This window comes from Pholis gunnellus (assembly GCF_910591455.1).
Source record: "Pholis gunnellus genome assembly, chromosome: 12".
Lineage (NCBI taxonomy): Eukaryota > Metazoa > Chordata > Actinopteri > Perciformes > Pholidae > Pholis > Pholis gunnellus.
In genome coordinates, this window is record NC_136539.1 from 18,100,603 (window position 1) to 18,121,706 (window position 21,104).

Consider the following 21,104-nt stretch of genomic DNA (forward strand, 5'->3'; position numbering starts at 1 on the left):
TATGCCATGCAAGAACAGAAAGCTTGACCGGCTAGTGGGTGCAGGGTGTAGTGAATGGCCAAATTTGTTATATCTTTCAAAACGTAGTCACTGCAAATTGGCTGTATATGAACTTGAAAATACGATTGCGGATGAAGGTAACTGGTGTTCAGCCAGCAGGTGTTGATTGACAGCTAGTTACCAGATGAACATGATGACTATTACTGCTGTAAGTGTGTTTGTATTTATCTTACATTAAACATATAACTCTGCATCTTGCATTAGCATCACCTTACAACATTTGGACTAAAGGTTCTGCTTCTCTTGAATGCAAGAAATGGCCCTTGCATTGTGTCCCTTAACTAACATTGTTGCTTGAGTCGACTGTCCTAAGCCTGAAGGTTGGTGCAATGTGACGTGTTTAAACCAAATTAATTTTTTACTTCTCCAGTGTTTTTTGTTTTTTTCCAATTTAATTTCAAAAGCAGCACTGATGATTTTGCAATGGATCTCTCAATGAACCTTCCTCAACCAAGTGAAGTTGTCTTCAGCCATGTTTTTATACCTTCTCATGAATAGATTCTGGGTTTTTTTAATTATCATTTTGATTAAGAAACAAAGCTTATGTAGTGTGGCCACACCTCCTGTCTTTCTCATAATCCACAAACTTTGAGCCGAGGGAAGCATGTCTTCATGTAGTTTTTGTGTTTGTTAGCGAGTGTATATAAAATGTTTCTTCAAATCGATATTACCAAAACATCCATGTTTTGTTGTTGTTGTTTTACTGTAATTGCCAATTTCAGTAGACACACAGGTAAAAGAGGCGATTAAGTAGTACAAGACAACCGCTCAAGCATGATCTGCACTGGCATTTTGAAATGCTCAATGACAAATCTGACATTTATTTTCTTTCATTTAAACTCCGTTAATTCACACTCTGACATTGATCTGTACCTTCGAAAAAATGATTCACCGAGCAGTCTATGTGTGTGTGTGTGTGTGTGTGTGTACATATGCCTTTGTGTGTGATAGAAAGGGAATGTGTGCATTTGTGGGTGTGTAAATATGTGTCTGTCTCTGTGTGTGTGCAGTGCTAACAGGTGTTTCAGTGTTTGTATAGCTGATGTATGTCTATAGTATCACCTGTTAATTTGAATTAAGCCAAACACACTCTGAAGGTCTTGATACAACATCGTCCTCATTTTAAACATTTAATGTATTGGCCCATCCTTAGAAGATTTGATTACTATCTTAAAGGAAATGTGGATCATATTTTAAGCTTGTTGTCGGGTATATTCTGCCAATCCACCCTTACACAACAAGTGGCAGCCAAAGCAAAAAAAAAAAAAAAAAAGAAAATGTCAAGTTAAGCCTTAACAATTTTTCATATTGCTGAGTGATTTTCGGAGGATGGCTGAAATAACACTGCCCAAAGAGACCGCAGGTTTAGGGAATGGATAATCCATAAAGAAGTGTCAAACATGATGATTGGCCCTGGAGGCAGAGAAGCTGTTAAGCACTGCAAAGCTCTAATTTAAAGATATATACGGATGGTTAAAATGTACTTTGCCACGTTAAAGCAGCAGATTGTCACACAGAGAGAAAATGTCCATGTACTTCAGTCAAAGTCTAGACACGTCGCTGTCCACAACATTATGTTGCTGACTTAGAAACCTGGTGCACCACCTGCACTGCACTGCCTGCATATAGTGCTGAGGCATCATACACATACAAACGTGTGTCTCTGAGGAGAGAACACTTCTGGAAAGCTCTGGCTGTGCAGGTCATTGTATTTAGTCGGGGCTCTGGCAGACTAACAGAAAGTCAGGTCAGGTCACACCAGGCTCATCTCACCATAGAAAACTCAATACCGACAGTTCCCAAAATGTCACAGTTACTGTCAACACCCTGCACACACATCAACACACAAGGGTTGCAAAACTTTGCAGTTGGAAGTAAGCGCACGTTCCCTCACGTCTGTGATGTGCTATATAGATATAAAGATTTGCTGTGCAGACTTTGAAGGGTTTTAATAGACATGCTGACGCGACATATTTATTCCAAATAATAAACAGGAATGGTGCAGTGCTGTTTTCACAGTTGACCCTTTAACACCAATTCTGCAATTAGATTCACACTGCCATCTTCATCGACCTCATTATACAACAGTGACCTGGAGCTGAGAGGGAAGCCGTTTCACATTAGCATAAGCTGAATGTTTTATTAAAGCCACTGCCGGGGCTACAGCTGCGTTATCAATGCAGACGATGGTCGCTCTTGTCTACTGTTGATTTAATGCATCTATAACCTCTGAAAACATCCATATGAAACTGATTTTTTGAGTGATTTAACAGGATACTTTGAATTAGGATTTAGCGATATTTAAGGTAACCAAAAGAGAGAATCTCTCACACAGGTAGACAGAGATATAGGCCACCAGACTTACTTACTGATTGAGTGACGGTGATCCTAATCATAGGCCGTATTATGGCCATGCTTCTTAGATACACCAGGTCATGACAACCTAGAGTTTTATTTTTTCAAAAACTCTATCTGAGAGAGAGCCCCACGGCTCCTGTCTGACACTAAGGAAGCATAAAATCGTCTGTCTGAGGGACAACCACCTTGCCTTTGTGTGTTTTAGCGATTGACAGTGTCCTCCTGCTTGTGTAGTGTTGAAATAACTTGGAGAATGTGGCTCTGGCTGAAATCAATTGACAACGGTCATCACAGTGTCCAGAATTTGACATGACATGACTACTGGGTCCCTTATCTTTTGTGGCAAGTGCATTTCTGTCCAGAAAATAAGTGTGTTAGACAGGCACTTTGGGGTAGTGTAAAGAATGAATGCATGCAATGCAGCTCGCCGATGATTTTTCTTTTAACCCTTTAAAATCCTCCTATGTTCCAAAGACGACTTTGGCTGTTCACATTTTTGATCAGTTCTGATTAATCTGTCTAATCACTCATTTGGATGTCATTGGATGAATCTTTTCCCAATCTGGACACGCCACCACTCAAAGGGCCAAAATGTCAATTTGGCACACATGATGTTACATAACTTAGGATGCAAATTGCTGTGAAGTTTTCTGAGCACACGCTCACGCTTCCAACGCTACCATACTGTGGGGTGTAATGAATATTGAACCTGCCAGGTAAAACTCGCAGGGCTTTAAAACAATGTTGAAGATATCATGCCGTTAGATTTGGCAGGATGTACGGATCAGGTAGACAGTGACACTTGTTGTTGTTCCTGTGTAGCGTAAATGAGCTGATGATATGATAACGCAATATCCGATCGATGCATAGAGCGTACTCGTCGATACTCAATCCAGCATTCTAGGCTGTATTGGAGCCACACAGGTATCAGTATTGGAGCAACTCTATTCACGGGACTATGGGACTGTTTGTAGAAACATCTGTTGAAACTGTAGCAGTGCATTCTGATACGGTAGAATACATTCTGTTCTCTGAATTCACTCTCCAGCTTTTTAATCTGGGTTAGATGTTTTCTATAGTTCAACATCTTTGCATTGCATCTCCCCTTTCTCTTGTGGGATCCATCGAATCCATCACTTTAGAAGGTCTGCTGTAGTCGAATGACATGCTATGATTTTTTTAAATCATGAATCAAATGCCATAAGGGATGCATGTGAAACAAAATAAAAAAAAACCTGAGAACATCCCTGTTCTGCCTGCGACTTAAATGTGCGTTTATTATGCGTGAACAGTCGCTTTTCTCTGCAGACCGTTGCATTTTCTCTATCGGCTGCCTACCCTTGCTACTGTTGTTTATCAGTTGCACTGGGTTACCACAGTGAAGAGCCAGCAGGTTCACTGGAATAATTAAAGGTCAGCGAGCGGTGCGAGAGATGAGGCCAATGTTAATGAGGCCTGCATGCCAGGCGAGGAGACAGAGGAGGGAAATGGCATGGGAAGTCACACTCAATGTACAGTCAACATTTCCATGCCTCCCATCTTGGTTAGGCAGCACACCTATTAAATATTGAAGACCCAATTGTGTGATACTTAGCTTTGCCTGCAGATGTGGTCATACAATTGGTAGTGGTTGTATAAGAATAGGAAAATGGATGGAGAGCAGGTGTTGTAATCAGTTGATTTGTTTGTTAGCACAGAGAGAGGAGTTATTGTTTCCCTACAGTGTTACCTTTAGATTAAACTTGCATGTTACAGAATCACAAATTTTTTTTACACAAAAGTAAAAGCAACAGTGATATTTTACTGCACCTTCGCACAGAGCTGAGTTGACTCAGTCTCAGTGACTACCTGGCCAGATGCTGAAAAAGCTCCACACCCACATACACCTACAACAATAAAACCACAAGATAAAAACCAAGTGCTGAAGCAGTGGACCTGCTATTTCATAGCTGTGTGATAAAAGATGTCCCTGTTGGATCTCTGCAATGATTAACTAACTAATCTTAATTGTTAAAATGTAACATTTTGAGGTCAAAGATTTCTTAATTCCCAATTAAGCTCACAATTAAACCCTGGGAAATGTATCTGATACACTACATCGTCTTTATATATGTCAATTGGCATTAAAGCACAGCTTGGCGCAAAGCTTTGTACATTAATTTGTAGTAGATAGAAATGAAAAAAAGGGGTTTGCGTAATCTCCAGGTGTCTGTCCTTGTCTCTCTACACACTGTGTGGGTGTATGTGCATGTACCACTGTATAAATCTAGCACTTTGTCCGTCTCTCCGCTTCAGATTGTCTGCCTTCCCTTATCACCTCACTGACACCGCCTCTAGTTCCCTGTCAGGGCCCCCAGGGGTCCCTGTGTCCTGTCAGAGCACCACTGTGCCTGACTTTCATTAGCCAGCCCCCCACAGGCTCTGTCACACAGCGTAAACACACCCCAGCGTCACACGGCAAAACCGAGCTGCTGCTGCCCAGACTCACAGCAAAAAGGCTATTTTGTCTTTGTGACTGCCAGCGGCATCGTGCAGCAGTGTTGTCACGATACCTACATATATTGATACTGCTCCGATACTGTTGTAAACGAGAGAAAAAGACATCATCCAGAATGTCCATTCTTGACGTCCACGGCTTTGTCGTACCTTCAGTGCAGGAGTTTTCATTTCTGTTTTGTGTTGAATTGGTCCTATATTTGACTCCTTGCACCAGTTTTGGGGATCCACCCCAAACGTCAGTATCAAAGAAAGCAGTACAAAAATTGTAGTTGTCGTGCAACAGTGCTGCACAGGAGCTCTTCACTGACCACACCGGATCACTGCATTGGGATACCGTATCAGAGTTTTCGTAACCACTCTTGCCAACAGTGTTAAGTTGAGCAGATGGTGCGGAAAAGGGGTTTAAAGAGAAGATGGATACGCGAGTAAAGGTTGTGTGGCCACCAGAAACATAAACAAGTGGCCTCTTTTTCAGGCGTCCTCTCTTTCTCTGTCTCTGTATATATTTGAAGCAATCGCTCCACACTCAGTTGGATCTTTCTCTCTTTTTCTTTCTTTCATTTCCTGGTACTGCTGTTCATCTGTCTGTCTTGTCTGGTCTTTGGCTGGGCGGCTGTGCTTGTGGGTGTGTGTGTGTGTGTGTGTGTGTGTGTGTGTGTGTGTGTGTGTGTGTGTGTGTGTGTGTGTGTGTGTGTGTGTGTGTGTGTGTGTGTGTGCGTTTCTTTGGGGCATGTCGGGTTGTGGTTTGTTAAATGGGGTTCATGTTGTGGGGGACGAGTAGGTTATGCATCCAGGAGGGCAATGCTTCAGCAGTTACATGGAGTCAGTATGTACTCCCACGACGAGCACCACACCACCGCCCCCTACTGCTGGAGTGAGAGAGGTAAGGGGGCTTCGGCCACAAACCCATCAACTGCTGTCCTGCTGATTATTACACATCCGTCCGTCCGTCAAGTCAGTATGTCAGTCCGTCCTGTGGCCCTGTTTCGTCTAAAACATGCCGAGAAGTGCTTGCTCTTGTCCCAACGTGTGGGGTGATGCCATCTATAATGCAGTGCATAGTGTATGCTTTGCACAGTTACACTGTTTATCCCCCCCATAAATAGTGGATGACTATTCAAACCTGTACGGATTGTGGTTGTCATAATGCCTCAAAATTGCACACATTGAACACCTGTCGAAATTGTTTTTTATTTTAGCCTGATGTGTACGCCGGGCTTTGCACCCATCTGTAGTTGTTGTTACATAAAGTCTGCACTCTGTGTAACATTAGACTGGGCATGCAGTACTGCACATTGCCTGGCTTTGAATTATTCAGAATGAAATGCAGCAATACAGAAATACTTTTATGATGGAGGCTTTAAGTACACAATGGAGGACGCGAATGGGTAGCACTCTAACAGAGTTAAAGGAATTTTTGAATCTGGTGCAACAGCCAGTGTGTGTGTGTGTGTGTTTGCATTCTAGTGTGTGTCTGTCTGTAAATGTGTGCGTGTGCGTGTGTGTATCTGTCTCTCTGTATATGTGTGTGTGGGTGTGTATGTGTGTGTGTGGCTGTGAAAAGAAGTGTAGTGTATCTGAGTGTGTTACCAGGCCGCTGAATAGAATCTCCTCAGTACCTAATAATCTGTACATTTTCAATGAAAAGTGTGTGTGTGTGTGTGTGTGTGTGTTTGGTTGTAACAAAACGTGTTTGTCAAGTTGTCTCTTTATAATGAAAATATCACTTTGCTACTCAATGTATCACATCTTTTCCCGTGTTCAAGTGTTTCACGTTGTATAAAATCTGTGGACAAACACATGTGACCTTTAGAATATTTGTCTTCCTTATCGCTCTCTTTCTCCTTCCTATGTTTTTATTTGTTCCCTTCCACAACTCCTGCAACTCGTCCTTTCTGTTTGCTGTTTTCTCTCTCGCTCCCTCTCTCCTGTCATCACTCGATCCCTCCTCTTGCATCGTGTCCACCTGTGCTGTGCTTCTGTGTTCACCGGCTGCCGCTACAGAGAGCCGTGAAAACTCCTTCAGCCGCTCACGCAGTTCCAGTGTTTCCAGCATCGACCGGGACACCAAGGAGGCTATCACCACACTGCAGTTTGGAGAGTCCTTCGGGCGCAAGAGTGACGCCCTGCCCACCCCATGTCTATGGGTGGGCACCAGCTTAGGGGTGGTCCTTCTCATTCCAATGTCCATTCCCACCGACGACGAGGAGAGGATGGAGGAAACCGTGACAATCGGCCCCAGCGGTAAGTCCCAGTGAGACAGGGTTTCGTCACAAAAGTGTTATGAACCTTACAGAGGTTGTTGGTCACCTTAACCAATAATGTGTGTACAATTTTCTGTAATCTGGCTAAACTTTTGGCTTGTTACTTAGTTTACTTAGTTCCCACATCTCAGCAATACTTTGGTGAGTACAATATTATCACAACAAGATATAAATAATGCCCAACTTGGGGAAATTAAAAAGATAGGTTGTAATAGATCAGATCGAAAAATCCACCATACACCCCAGAATCCCATTCATTAATCCATTGGAGGACCTAAAACTGCTTTTGTCAGCAGCAAAATCAAGACAAAGACAGAATGAATCAAAAGATGAAAAGAAACTACAAAATAAAATCTAAATATAATGTAAATTCAAACTATTCCCTCACCACTACAATAAAGCCATATTCAATGGTATTAGTCCAGCCTATTTATTGAAATGTAACTTCTCATCTGTGGGTTTGAAGCTGTGATGATAGGTTTTATGCTCCACATGACAGCCAGACAATGTGGAGTTTCAATGTGTGACTGTGCCTGATGAAAATAGTTAAACGTTGTTTAATAACCATTTGTCATGAAGCTTGCACAGTGGAACACAGTGGGATTCGGATAATAATGGAGATTCTCTAAACTGCTGGCCCAGCTCAAAATGATAATCAATTCAGCACAAAATGTCCAGAATAAATTTGTGAGACTCGCATTGAAGTATTTTACATAAAACAAACGTTCAATCAGCTTTTGGCTGGATTTGATCAAACGGTTCAACCAAAGACAAAAAGCTAGAAGTTGTCTAAAAAGGACCAGATCAATGTGTCTGATGTTGTGGACCTTAAACGTCCATTTGTTGATTTCTTTAAGCTGATATGGTCTGTTAGCAAACAGTTCATTTGCATTTATGTTTCTGACTACCCAACAAATACAGACAAGACAATATTTAGTCTGAAGTCTTCTATTTTTCTGATTTAGGTCTCATCCAACTCCTGAAGGAAATAGCTGGATCTTCAGCTGCTTAATGCTTCACTATGTTCACCAGCTATAGTTGCTAACTGTGTCTGTCTGCCTTTATGTGTACTGAGCCTTTCAAATATGTATTACCTGTCCAGGAACCTTAATGTGTGAGGACATGGTCCCTTATTCACAGATAAAACACCACTATACCCATAAATCCAGGCCCTTTGAAGTAGTTGTTGTCCTCTTGAGACTTAAGTTTATTACTGGAAAGTCTCAGATTCAGTTTCAAGGAAAAAATAAGGGAGAGAAAGAAAAGGGTATTGTTGAATTCTCCTTGTGTGTTTTTAAAGTGCTCTTGTGGATTGTTTCTTATGCAGTGAATGTTATGTTAGACCACCTTTTTAGGCTCATCTTGTAACATTGTTGTTTTAGACTTCATGCCTTTCCTCTTCCCTCTGTTGACTCAACCCAAACACTCCCAGGCATGGTCCTGATGCTGAAGGGCTCCGTGTTGCACTTTAGCTTCTTGGACTGCATGGGAGCGCTCATTCAGAGCCCCCACGAGGTTTGGCGGGACCTCAACGCCCCCGAAGACCCTGACCGACCGCGGAGGCGCAAGCTGGTCCACTTTTCACCATCGTCCTCCCAGGACAACTACGGAGAGGGACATCTGGCTGTGGTGTGCTCCGAGAGGCAGGCCAAAGTCATCTTGATGCCCTCACAGTCTTGCCTCTTTGTCCACAACATCACCGAGTCGTCCTTTGTACTGCGAGCCGACGTGGTATCTGTGTGCAACAGTGTGTGCCTGGCCTGCTTCTGTGCTAACGGACACATTATGACACTCAGGTAGTACCTCAAGTACTCATCTACTTACCTGAAACTTACCTATTTACCTGAAATGACCATGATATACTGTGTTCTCCATTTTGGTGTATTGTTTCTGCTGTGGCTCAGACAAGGGCTACACAATGAATCATATAATAACTGAGGTCACAATTTAAGAATAACTAATCCTTTCTGCTTGGTTTGCTGTTAATTGGTGTTACCTTTGTCCTATGTTATGGATATTTCTACTTTTTCATTGCCAAAGTTGCGCTTTGATTTGTGGCGTGGTTGACTTTGCTAGTTCTTACGATACAGGTGTTCCGGTGTCTAACTCTGTCTTTTATTATTCTTTCTCTTCTCGCAGTTTGCCCAGTCTAAGGCCGCTGATGGATGTGAATTACCTGCCTCTGACAGACATGCGTATCGCAAGAACCTTTTGCTTCACCAACGGGGGGCAGGCACTATATCTCAGCTCCCCGACAGAGATCCAGAGAATTACCTTCAGCCAGGAGATGTTTGACAACCTGCAGGTATCAATCTGTCTTCTATATTCACATTAAAAATTTAGATTACATTATATCTATATTTACATTACAATATATCTGTGTTTGCGTTACATGATATCTCTGTTTAACATTATATATACGTAAATGTATCTGTATGTGTGTTCATCCTGCTCTCTCTGTGACATGCAACATCTCAGAATTTAGCTTTTTGTCTTAATGAAAAGTATGCATACATGTATGATGTGCGCATTACTGTGAGACCATTCTATATTTGCTTGACTTTTAATTTGCATCATCTCACATTTTGGGATCTGAGTTCAGAAAAGTATTGGTGCAGTTAATAAACACGTGCCATTATTCCCACCCTTGGTGAAGCCCAGAACTGACAGAGGTCATTAAAGTAAAATGTCACACCTGTCTCGTGTGGTTTGAACTCAACTGGGTGGATCTAGTTTTACACTGTGTGTGTGTGTGCGTGTGTGTGTGTGTGTGTGTGTAGGTGTGTGTGTGTAGGTGTGTGTGTGTGTGTGTGTGTGTGCACATGCACAAATGATGTCGGTGGAGCTTGTAACATAATGCTGCCATAGTGCCACCTACTGGACAGCAACAGCAGTTGCTCAGATGATGGTCACCTTGTAAAATCTGTCACAAAGGTGATAAAGGGAAGATTGTAAAAAATTGTGACTCCATCCTTCTAAGAATGACCATTATATGATCAACAAATATCAGTAATACAGCGCTGGTTCAGAATCGGAAATAATTGTTTTGAAAATGTATGAATTGTTAAGCAGTTATTTTTCTCCATTTTCCTTCATTTCAGGAGATGCTGGGGGAGCTGTTTACACCAATAGAAACACCGGAAGCCCAGAACAGAGGCTTCCTAAAGGGCTTCTTTGGAGGAAATTCTCATAACTTCGACAGAGAGGAGCTCTGTGCGTTTTTCTCTTTTTCTCTCTTTTTTTCTGTATGAAGGGTTTTATTTTAGGGCGTACTAATCCACCTGAAAATGTCACATGTAAATACAGTAATAGGGACTGAGTAGCAAAGGGCTAAAAATCCATCATAGCCATGTGACCCAGAATGGGCTTTATTTCTGTGCCTGCCTTCATATTCCTTTTTCACCTGATGTTGTTGACAGTTGGTGAGGCATCAGCTGGGAAGGCTTCTCGCAATCTGGCCCAGCACATCCCTGGGCAGGCGGGGATGGAGGGCATGAAGGTGGCAGCTAGCGGAGTCGTGGGAGACCTGGCACGGGCCCGCATTGCTCTGGATGAGAGAGGCCAAAGGCTTGGGGAGCTGGAGGATCGAACTGCACTAATGATGACCGGTGCAGAAACCTTCTCCAAACACGCTCACGAGGTAAAAGAAAATCCATGAACCTTGTAAAATGTTACACACAACCAAATTTATGACAAAACAATATAAAAAGTATTGTAAATAGATTTCTTTACAAATACCGTTGGAAAGTGAAACCGAATTAAAGTCAAGATATGGTAAACTGAAACAGAAAAAGATAACCTCGTGGTTGCACCAATTGACCCTTCACAAAGCCGCTGCTAACATCTGTCGGAGCTGGCTGATGCTACACCGCGATTGGTCGGTCTGCGTTTTGGGGCGGGATTTGGCGAAGGGCGATGTAATTTATTTAGAATGTTAAATGCAAATACAAATGTTTAAAAATGCTACATACAACAGCTTCAATGCAAACCTTTAAAAAAATGTGGTGTTATTCTGAAGGAAAAGGAAGCATTGACAACTTGTTATTCCTCATTATCGACTGTCTGTGGCTTTTTCTTTTTACAGCTGATGCTAAAGTGCAAGGACAAGAAGTGGTACCAGTTCTAATAGCAAAGAGGGCTGAGGCTGCCCTTGGACTGCAGGGAGATTTTTCGCCGGAACAGGGACTTTCACTCTATAAATGAGAGCAATTAAAAGAGAGACTCAAGAGTGACTTTGTCTTTACGGCTTCTGGACAGGCTACGGCACTGGCACGTTGTTGAAGGAAGAGGACGTGTTAGTTCCTTGTCTAGACATGTATGGATGAGGACAGAAAGGCAAATGGCGGCATTAGAAGGACTGAAGATGGAACTGGAAATATCCAACAAGTCTGTCTGTGTTTGTTTGTGTGTGTGGGTCGGTGTGTGTGTGTGTGTGTGTGTGTGTGTGTGTGTGTGTGTGTGTGTGTGTGTGTGTGTGTGTGTGAGAGTCGGTGAGCGTGGTTGGGTTTTCTAGACCTCACTGTGTAGATACTCAAAAGTTAGGAAACCAACAAGAAATGCATGAAACAAAAATGGATGACTATTAAAAATATCCAACTGCCATATTAAAAAGCAGCATGCTACTTTAACAGAAGATACACAAATAAAAAGTTTTATTTAATGATGTAAGCCAACAACAGAAACTATGAAAAACGTTATATTTTTTGAAATATTGACAAAAAAATATATATAAAAAGGGAACTGTATACCTGCATCGCTATTAAGCCAAAACTAGTATTCCTTTCCCTTTTTTAAAATTTTAATTTTTGGTTCATTTCAATTTTTTTTCTTAGTTTCAGCAAATATGAAATGCCACAATATAGATGCACATAGTTAGCTTTCTCTTCACACACTTATAATAATGCTGAAACGTTGTTCTTACGAATTACTCTGGGCTGCACAGTGCAAACACAAATCAGTAGTATTTAAACTTACCTCTGCACAGTCTAATCACACTAATTTCACTTTTCCGGCTGCTGCTGCTTACAAAAGCATTTAATGATGAGGAATAGCTCACTTCCCAACTACAGTTGTATGAAAACAGAGAACAGATTGGTGTGAGACACAGTGTGTTTATAGCTATAGTATGAACCTATATACTATTCACGTGCCATAAAAACCAAGCTGAGTGAATCCACTCACTGTAAACTAACTAAGAAAGAGCTAGTATGTGGTAGTCATCATATGTTTGATCAAAACAGATGAGACACAGGACTTGGAGTTGGCTAGAGGGCATTTATCAAAAGTCAAATAAGTCAGATTTCTTTATGAAAAAAAGAAATATGGGGGTGTTTTTATTTATTTTACATTTTTGTTTGGGTGTTGCTGGTTCACCATTTCAGTCATTAGCTGCCTTTGTTAGATGTATGAGTTTAGTGAGCCATAAAGTGTGTGTGTCAGACAGAGAGCGAGAGACAAAGAGGGCCACAACTGTTAAGCAACTGAACTCTTTCTCTGCCAAAGCAATCAAAAATGAATGACACCCCTCCCATTTCTCTCCACCTCAGTCTTTTAGAAGTTGATGCGTTTTCAGGGTTAAACTTGAGCGGTCCTCTTTTCATGATCACAAACAACGATTTTAATGATTGTCAAAGTCTTTGTGACGGGCGTACGAAGAGGAAGTGGAGTCACAGCGACTTATTCCCCGTGTGAATCGTTTATCAGTAAACGTTCCAGGAGAAGTAACAGTATTTTTTTCAGTGATGTTCAGATGTGAGTCAGTAGAAGAAACTATGTACATGTGTAAAACATTTGCAACAATTTCAACTGAAGGCAAATATGTTATTTTTTGTTCAATATTGTTCTTGATGACTATGCTATCTGCTTGTCGCAGTCCTATATTTGATGGTGATGGCCTCTCAACTGAAGGCTATTGTATGTTAAAAACAACAAATGTTTCATGATACATGGTTGTGTATCATATTGTGATTGTGTTGTACATGTCAATGGGTAGCCACATGACACAGGCAAACAGCATTAACTGAGGAGGATATTTCGTACTTGTGTATTTGTCTGTATTTTGAATCGATCTGAAAAACCAAACAGGATTATTGATATCCATTTCTGACACATCCGGCCTTTATGCACACAAGCATTAAGGTGTTGCGCCTTGATCACGTTGACATCACTCCCACATAAAATATGCACAGCGACACCTACGCTCAAAACCTAAAAAAATAACACAAGTGAATCCATCTGCATTGCTAGTCATTTCTGCCTGCTTCCTGTCAGGCTGCCAAGGTATTCCTTCGGCTTGGCCTCCAAACCCATTTGTTTTCACCAAACCCAAGTCACCTGGAATCCTAAAGCAGTGCCACACAGATTTCAGTATTACACATGATTTGATTCAATGAGGTGTCTTAAACATGTAAAGAAAAAAAAAAAAGAAGAAGAAATTCTCTACTATCTCTGTACCGTCAATGAGATTTGTGTTCAGTGCAGTTCTTTCAATGGCAGAGAAAACACATTAAAAAAAAAAAACTAAAAAGAAAATTTAAAAAATCTGACTTCTATTGACAGGGTGTTTTGTTAGTATGTTTTTGGTTTGTATGTTTTTGGTTTTTATATTAACTGTACAGCTCAATCATGGCAGAAAGGTGAAACTAAACAAAAAAAAAACTACAAAAGATAAAGACATTCTTGGGATACTTTTCTCTGTATATGTTGTACCTGTTACTGCTGGTACTGTATCTGGTATTCTGGCTCCGTCTAAATCACTGGAACTCTGTAGTTCTTCACGCTGTAGTATCCTGAAAAGGCATTTCTCTGGTTTTCTCAATGATGGCAGCAAAGTTTGTCTTATTTAAATGGATTCTACCACTTTTTGTTCTTATTGATATTATACTAGTGTAATAGAAATTACCTGACAAAAAAGAACTGAAAATATGTTGATGCAAAAGCAAAAATAAACATTGATTGATGTACACAGTTGAGAGCTCTGTTTCACGTGTCCCCCAATCGGTTGTTGTTGTCTTGCTTGTATGAAGTGTAAGGTGGTGTTTCCTGGATCATATTGGCATCTCCACATCAGTGATTCTCAGCTAGATTTGGACTAGCTTAACTAGCTAGTTTTATGAAAATCATGTAAGCTAACAAATTGTTATTATCATTATATCTTGTCACTATAATACAATTATAAAACAGTATATAAAATAATTAAAATCAGCTCCACCTGGACCAACCACAATGGTACATTCTGCTATATTAATAATACTGCATCAGCAATAAAACAATATATAATATAAGATTTGATAATTGTAAAAGGGGCCATTTTTCTACATTGAGCTTTAGCTGACATGACATAATATTCACTTGGCATTTTTAAAACATGACTTCTACCCATAATGTAGTATTTGTACAGTCCAACATTGCTAATAGGATATGTGATTAAGAACACTGAGTGGGAAAGTTCTCATTCGGTGCAATATTTTATAGCAAATCTCTCCCTAAAATTCCATGCTTCCAATAATGTGTCTCAATGAATTACCCACTGAATAAACCTTTAAACAGTAAGCCTCATTCAGAATTCCATCCCTTTCACTCAGCATCATCACAGATGTGAGCATCACACCCACGACCGGCCCATGCCCAGCATGTAGACACGGCTTACTTCCGGGTTTCCGTGCAATCAGATTCAGATCAGGAGTCAACTGCTCATTCAGCCAATGAAACCCAGAGTCAGCGTAGTGGCGGCCAATCAAATGGCTGGAACGCGCGTGCCCGTCCCGCCCCGTGTTCATTCAGCGGATAGTTAACTTCACTGTACAAGGATTTGGGATATAGTTAGCTAACGGCAATCTGTGTATCACAGAGAGCGTATTAACACAACACAATGCGCGTATGTTAGCAAGATATATGCTATTAGCAATGCCACTTCTGAGATGTGTTGTCAACGGAACGAGCTAACGTTAAAACGTAAGCTAGCATCACAGATTTATATTCAGTCTCCTGATGTATGGGTGTTTTTATAAAAACAACAATGGCAAGTTTGGGAAGTGAACCGCTGTGTGGAGAAAAGTAACGGCTAACGGTTAACAGGAACAGTGGACTCTGGACAGGTATGTCTCTTCCACTACTTTCGTGGCTGCTGCTGCTGCTCCTCTCTCTGGGTCTGTTCAGACACGGACTCCCGGGGGCTCGGGCAGACTCGGTAACGACACCCAGTGCTGCAAAAACTTTAGTTTGGGGACCCGGACTCGAAGCAAACGTCGTACTTCCAGCTCGATTCTTCTACGTGCAGGCGGCAGACAGCTCGGGGAGAAAGTGAGTCACGCTCGGCCTGCTAATCGCAGACAGTACGTGTTTTTTTTTATTTTCCAGTCTCAGCAAACTGTGACAAACTTATTGGCAAGCAGTGCTGCTATAAAAATGCTCCACGTAGCATCCTTCTTTGTCTGAGCAAATGTATTGTAGTGTCAAGGAAAATAATATGTAACTTGTTTTATATATATATGTAAATACGTGGTTATGATGGAGCCAGAAGAGGTCTGTGTCTATTATGTGATTACAACAATATGTGACAAAAATGTATGAGTTGTCTCATTGTTAAACAACTAAAATCAGCAAATAATCAGCCCCCAATAAGGTTTATTTTGTTTTTATAAGTAAATACTTTATGGGGTAAGATTATGTTTAGTTTGAAAGCCCAGATGTTCATTGTTTCCATAGAGAAATAAATGTAGTCAAATGTAAAAAACCTCACTATTGCATTATAATTCCTAGAAAAAAACATATATTGTCTCATATTTGAATTATAACCTCCCTCCAATTGTATTGACGCAGGACAATGTTACTGTATTTATTTATTTATCAGCACCTGAGGACTGCATGACTACAAAGAAAGGACAACGTAGTAAATCTTTTCAATCGTGTTGAACTTTTAAACTAGTCAATAGTGAGAGAGAGAGAGAGAGAGAGAGCAGACATGAAAGTCTGCACCCAAGGGTGAAAGAGTCAGACAACCTCCAACAAACCCCTTTCATCAAACAGCTCCCACGGGCCCAATGAAGGTATGCTCTCTATTTTGGAGTTACTCTGTGGGTGTCGGCTTTCGCGCATGCTTTGGGTGTCGAGATGGATCCCTGCCTACAACAACAGAAAACTACATTATTGTTGTCTGCTGGGACACAAGAGAGACAATAGCAGCATGCCAATATCAAGAAGCCATTATAATATATCAGCAGCAACTGACTTCCTGCTTTTTTTTTTTATGCACAACTTGTAATATTTAATTACATTCTCCACGTTTTTTTCTCTCCCTCACAGTTTAACAACATCACCCGGTGAGAAGACCTTTGAAGTCAAGATCGTGGCTCCAGTGGAGGAGTTCACCCGAATCTGGATCCAGATCCTGGATCGTCACGATGGCTCCTTCCTGGTTCGCTACAGAATGTACGCCACCTACACGGACCTCCACATCCACGTTCTGCTCAAGAGCAAGCATGTGGCCGGGTCACCGTTCGTTCTCAAAGGTGGAACACAATCCATGTTTCCTACAACACGTTTGTTCGGATGAGATCTGTGGGGTTTTTTTTTTCTTAATGATGCTTCTGTGTTTTTTTTTCTCTGCAGGCCCAGTCTACCATGAGGGCTGTGACTGTCCCCAGCCCAGTGGTTCTGAATGGGAGGCCCACATGCACTGTCCTCAGTCCTTCCCTCAGATAGACAGGGACCTGGCCATCTACTCTGGTGTTGACCCAGATGTTAATGCGCAGGAGATCCCACGGCGCTTTGGACAGAGACAGAGCCTCTGCCACTACACTGTTAAAGACAACCGGGTACCTCACACTTCAGAAACACAGAAGAAAATAAGATAAACAACGAATATCAGCCCGGTGTAACGGCTAACTGATGTATTAGTCCAACTGTAACTTTAACATGCAAGTCGTTTTACAAAAGAATCCCCAGTTCCTCTTACAAACACCATCAGACCCAAAGGGCAGTTTAGTAATAAAGGGTATAATTTCTTTAGGCTGGAAAGTAAGTAGGGCCATGTGATAATGGCCCAGGAGAGCCTGCAGCTATGTGACACACCTGTAAGTCTGTCTAACAGTTGTTCAAGGGTGCAATCTTCATTCCAATGTGGAGGTCAGCCCAGGTTCCTGTAATGGTGATACGTCTAAAGCCTCGTTCCCACAGTGCTAGCGTTACCTGGGAACTTCTGGTAATTTATCAGTTGCTACAATCCGGAAGTTGAGCTTACAAACAAATTTCAGTTGTTATAAAATGAAAATTCACAAGAGAGGAATTTCTGCAACCGTTTTTTTTTTTTATATATATATATATATATATATATATATTCAACTGATATAACACATTTATTATGCATAAAAGTTCACTCTTGACGCTGGAAACACTCGTCTGACAATACAATCCCAATTCAGGTCCACTTATTATTGGCTTTCCAGAGCTTTTGACCATAATCCATGGTGTTCATCAGCGGATGGAGTTTGCAGCTAAGCATAAAGATGAATTGCTGCAAACTCCTGTGATGTTTTTATGCTGATTTGGCTTTTTTTTGGTCTTCTCTTAGGTCTACGTTAAAACCTTTGGAGAGCATGTGGGTTTCAGAATCTTTATGGATGCCATCCTCTTGTCACTCACCAGAAAGGTAAGCTCTTCCTAAACTGTCTTTGAACCTGTCGAACACTGAAACGTGTGAACAATTTTAATCTTTTCATGTTTTATTTGTCCCTTTTTGTTTCCGTTGTGTTGTACGTTCAGGTGCGGCTCCCTGATATCGAGTTCTTTGTTAACCTGGGTGACTGGCCGTTGGAGAAGAGGAAACCCACCGAGAGGATCCATCCCATCTTTTCCTGGTGTGGCTCCAACAACACCAGGGATATTGTCATGCCCACCTATGACCTGACTGAGTCAGTCCTTGAGACCATGGGGAGGTAAGGCTGCGCATCCATAGCACAAACACCGTACCTGGGAACCCTTAAAGGAACACTGAAAATGTTATCGTCTGAGTGTAAACTACTCACTTCCTGATGGCTCTGAAAAGTGGGAGACGGGAGTCATAGCCGGGCTTGGACACATTGCCGTCCAGTAGTCATGAAGATGATTTACAGTATGCTCTTCTTCCCTTAGCAGATGACAGCGGGGGAGAAGTAGGCTTGTGTACACAGACCGTGACGCCATCACAGTGCAGACTGAATAATGTGGAACCAAAATAAACCTGTGCCAGGATGCTCATTATTTCCTCAGCGTTGCTTCGTGCATTTCTATGCAGCGCAAGACAGCTAATTGGTGTGTGTGTGACAGCGGAAGACAATTTGCTCACAAATATTTTATATTCCGCATCTAGATTGAGCAAACAGAACAGCTCTCCATATCAGGCATGCATAGGATGTTTTTGCCCTGCAGAAAGGATAAAGCAAAGTACGTGCACCAGGGTTCAAATAGTTTATAGACTCTGAGGCAAAGCTGACAGTGTGAAGAGACACCATTACATAGGTAAAGTAAGGAGATGACGTTAGTTGTATATGCATGACAGTGAGGTCTCTTTACTGTCTTAATATCTGCTTTTTTAATTATCTATATGAGTCCATAACTTTGACAGATGCTGAGATGAATAACTGGGAAAACATACTGTCCGTCCGATGAACAGAGTGAGCCTGGACATGATGTCGGTGCAGGCCAACACCGGGCCACCCTGGCCGGGGAAGAACGCCACGGCCTTCTGGAGGGGCCGGGACAGTCGGCAGGAACGCCTGGAGCTGGTCAAGCTCTCCAGGGCTCACCCCGCCATGATAGATGCCGCCTTCACCAACTTCTTCTTCTTCAAGCACGATGAGAGCCTCTACGGGCCGCTGGTCAAACACGTGTCTTTCTTTGACTTTTTCAAGGTGCGAGTGCATTTACAGTGCCACTGGCACGACTAAGCAGTTGTTGTTGTTTTTTTAAGAAGCTGATTTTTGAAGATAGTCCCTTTTTATTTTGTATTTCTGTCCCATTTCCGCCCCCAGTACAAGTACCAAATAAACATTGACGGCACTGTGGCGGCGTATCGACTGCCGTACCTCCTGGCGGGAGACAGTTTGGTCCTAAAGCAGGATTCCGGCTACTACGAGCATTTCTACAACGAGCTTCGGCCGTGGGAGCACTACATCCCAGTCAGGGCGGACCTTGGAGACCTGCTGGAAAAGATCCAGTGGGCTCGTGACCACGATGAAGAGGTGATGACGATCGTGAATATGGCCATTGCAAATTAAAATTTGGGGGTGAATGCTATTCAGTGGAGATGTATTGGCCTCTTTAGAGAGAGTTTATTTCCTTTTGTCTTCGTTGGGGTGATTTGAAGAAAAAATAAGTAATAAAGTTCCTCTGATTCTTGCTGTTTTTCAGGCAAAGAAAATTGCACTGGCGGGTCAGCAGTTTGCTCGCAATCATCTTATGGGGAACAGCATTTTTTGTTACTACTACAAACTCTTCCAGGTAACATTTCGTCAGTTTCAGAGTCAGTCACACTGATGACGAGGTGTGTTCCTTTGGCGCTGTATTCCCTTATTTACGTGCCTCTGGATGAGATGGTTTCACTTGAAACAACAGGATTGTCTTCCCTGCCTGTCATAGTCCTCTATGTGTAAGTTCAGTGTTCTTCTTACAGGAATACGCCAAACTCCAGGTCACAGAGCCCAAGATTCGAGACGGCATGGAGCTTGTAGAGCAGCCCAGTGATGACCTGTTTCCATGCTCGTGCCACAGGACGAGGGTAAGGGACACCGTTAGGCTCATCTCGCATCAGAGGGACTTGGTTTCAGTTCACCTCAGCTCACAGGATTACACGAGTCACCAGGATATCACCAGTGGAGTCTAGACTCACTGATGTCAGCAGGCTATTGTCATTGCAGGATAAACACAGGTGTAAACTTTGGTTCCTAAGTGTGGCTTCCGCTGGTGTGTGTGTGGCTCCCTCTGGTGTATGTAAGGTGTCACTGCAACTTGCTAAATGAATGCCAGTGGAACATAAAAATGTAGAGCAGCCCAGTGATGACCTGTTCCCATGTTCCTGCCACAGGATGAGGGCGAGGGTCACTGCTAAGTTTCTCTTGCATCGGAATCACTTTGTTTGAGGTTCACCTCACCTCACAGGATTACAACAGCAACAGGTCTAGTCAGGCAACATGAGTGAACAGACCTGTGTGGGTGGCCAATGGATATGTGGGTGTTTTTAAATATGATGAAGGGAAACCATAAGTGACCATTTCCATTCAAACCAAACTGTGCATGAGTACGCTGCCTCTTATTGGATTTTAAAAATTCTATTTTGTCAGTGTCTGATGGCACCCGCTCCTTCCCACATGCTAAATAAATCCAGCTAGTTTAAATGCTGGCACAGATATCGTCTCATCTAGTGACGCCACGTCTCAGATTCCAATCTTAATCTTTTTGTTTGTTTTTCAGGCGAAAGATGAACTTTGATTGACCCGTCATCCAGTTACAGAGCCGTCCTTCATATCTGATATACTGCCAAATCATGTTTGAGTGTTAAATAATTGTATGACTATGACTATCGCATTTCATTTTTAAATAAATATTTTTTGTATGTTGAAAGTGGTCTTTTTTTTACTTTAACAAACCGACTGCAAAAACATATATATATATATATATATATATATATATATACACACACACATGAGCAAACACCTAAATGTGCCTTTTAAAGTGCTGTTGAACAGTGTTGTGGCCTTTACATCCTGAGACATTGCACATATTAAAGCCTGGGATCTCTAATTTAACTCTGTATTATGTGTGAACTCTGTACGCTGCATTATCGTCAAACATCTGACATGCTGAGGTGGCTTTGAAAAAGAACAAATAAACCCTGCCTCCAATGATGTATTTAGTAATTGATGTCATTAATGTCATTTAGTAAAGCTG

The 21,104-nt window shown here is 41.8% G+C and overlaps 2 protein-coding genes across 4 annotated transcripts in view; both read left to right on the forward strand.

Moving 5' to 3' along the window:
• stxbp5l (syntaxin binding protein 5L) overlaps nucleotides 1-11,307 on the forward strand; it is a gene marked incomplete at both ends in the record, with an annotated part of 108,968 nt that extends 97,661 nt beyond the window's left edge. Inside the window, 7 exons of the mRNA XM_079169820.1 lie at nucleotides 5,699-5,800; nucleotides 6,922-7,161; nucleotides 8,614-8,977; nucleotides 9,321-9,486; nucleotides 10,283-10,394; nucleotides 10,601-10,821; nucleotides 11,266-11,307. Coding sequence (XP_079025946.1) covers nucleotides 5,699-5,800; nucleotides 6,922-7,161; nucleotides 8,614-8,977; nucleotides 9,321-9,486; nucleotides 10,283-10,394; nucleotides 10,601-10,821; nucleotides 11,266-11,307 — 1,247 coding nt within the window. The remainder of the gene's footprint in view (nucleotides 1-5,698; nucleotides 5,801-6,921; nucleotides 7,162-8,613; nucleotides 8,978-9,320; nucleotides 9,487-10,282; nucleotides 10,395-10,600; nucleotides 10,822-11,265) is intronic.
• Nucleotides 11,308-15,007: 3,700 nt separating this feature from the next.
• On the forward strand, nucleotides 15,008-20,741 carry poglut2 (protein O-glucosyltransferase 2). Of its 3 annotated transcripts, none has more exons than XM_079169845.1 (10): nucleotides 15,008-15,482; nucleotides 16,485-16,690; nucleotides 16,791-16,996; nucleotides 17,752-17,829; nucleotides 17,943-18,115; nucleotides 18,832-19,069; nucleotides 19,190-19,399; nucleotides 19,569-19,658; nucleotides 19,831-19,935; nucleotides 20,628-20,741. In XM_079169845.1, the coding sequence occupies exons 1-10, from the start codon at nucleotides 15,280-15,282 to the stop codon at nucleotides 20,643-20,645; spliced, it is 1,527 nt and encodes a 508-aa protein (XP_079025971.1). In that variant the 5' UTR covers nucleotides 15,008-15,279; the 3' UTR covers nucleotides 20,646-20,741. The 3 variants fall into 3 exon arrangements, with proteins under 3 accessions (XP_079025971.1, XP_079025970.1, XP_079025972.1); XM_079169846.1 differs by having other exon boundaries at nucleotides 15,416-15,514; XM_079169844.1 differs by lacking the exon at nucleotides 20,628-20,741 and having other exon boundaries at nucleotides 19,831-20,068.
• The last annotated feature ends 363 nt before the right edge of the window (nucleotides 20,742-21,104 follow it).

Coding starts and splice junctions, on each gene's coding strand:
- poglut2 (XM_079169844.1), top strand. CDS start 15,280: ATGTCTCTTCCACTACTTTCGTGGCTGCTGCTGCTGCTCCTCTCTCTG. Junction 19,070..19,189: donor CTTTCTTTGACTTTTTCAAG/GTGCGAGTGCAT, acceptor TTCCGCCCCCAG/TACAAGTACCAAATAAACAT. Junction 19,400..19,568: donor CTCGTGACCACGATGAAGAG/GTGATGACGATC, acceptor GCTGTTTTTCAG/GCAAAGAAAATTGCACTGGC.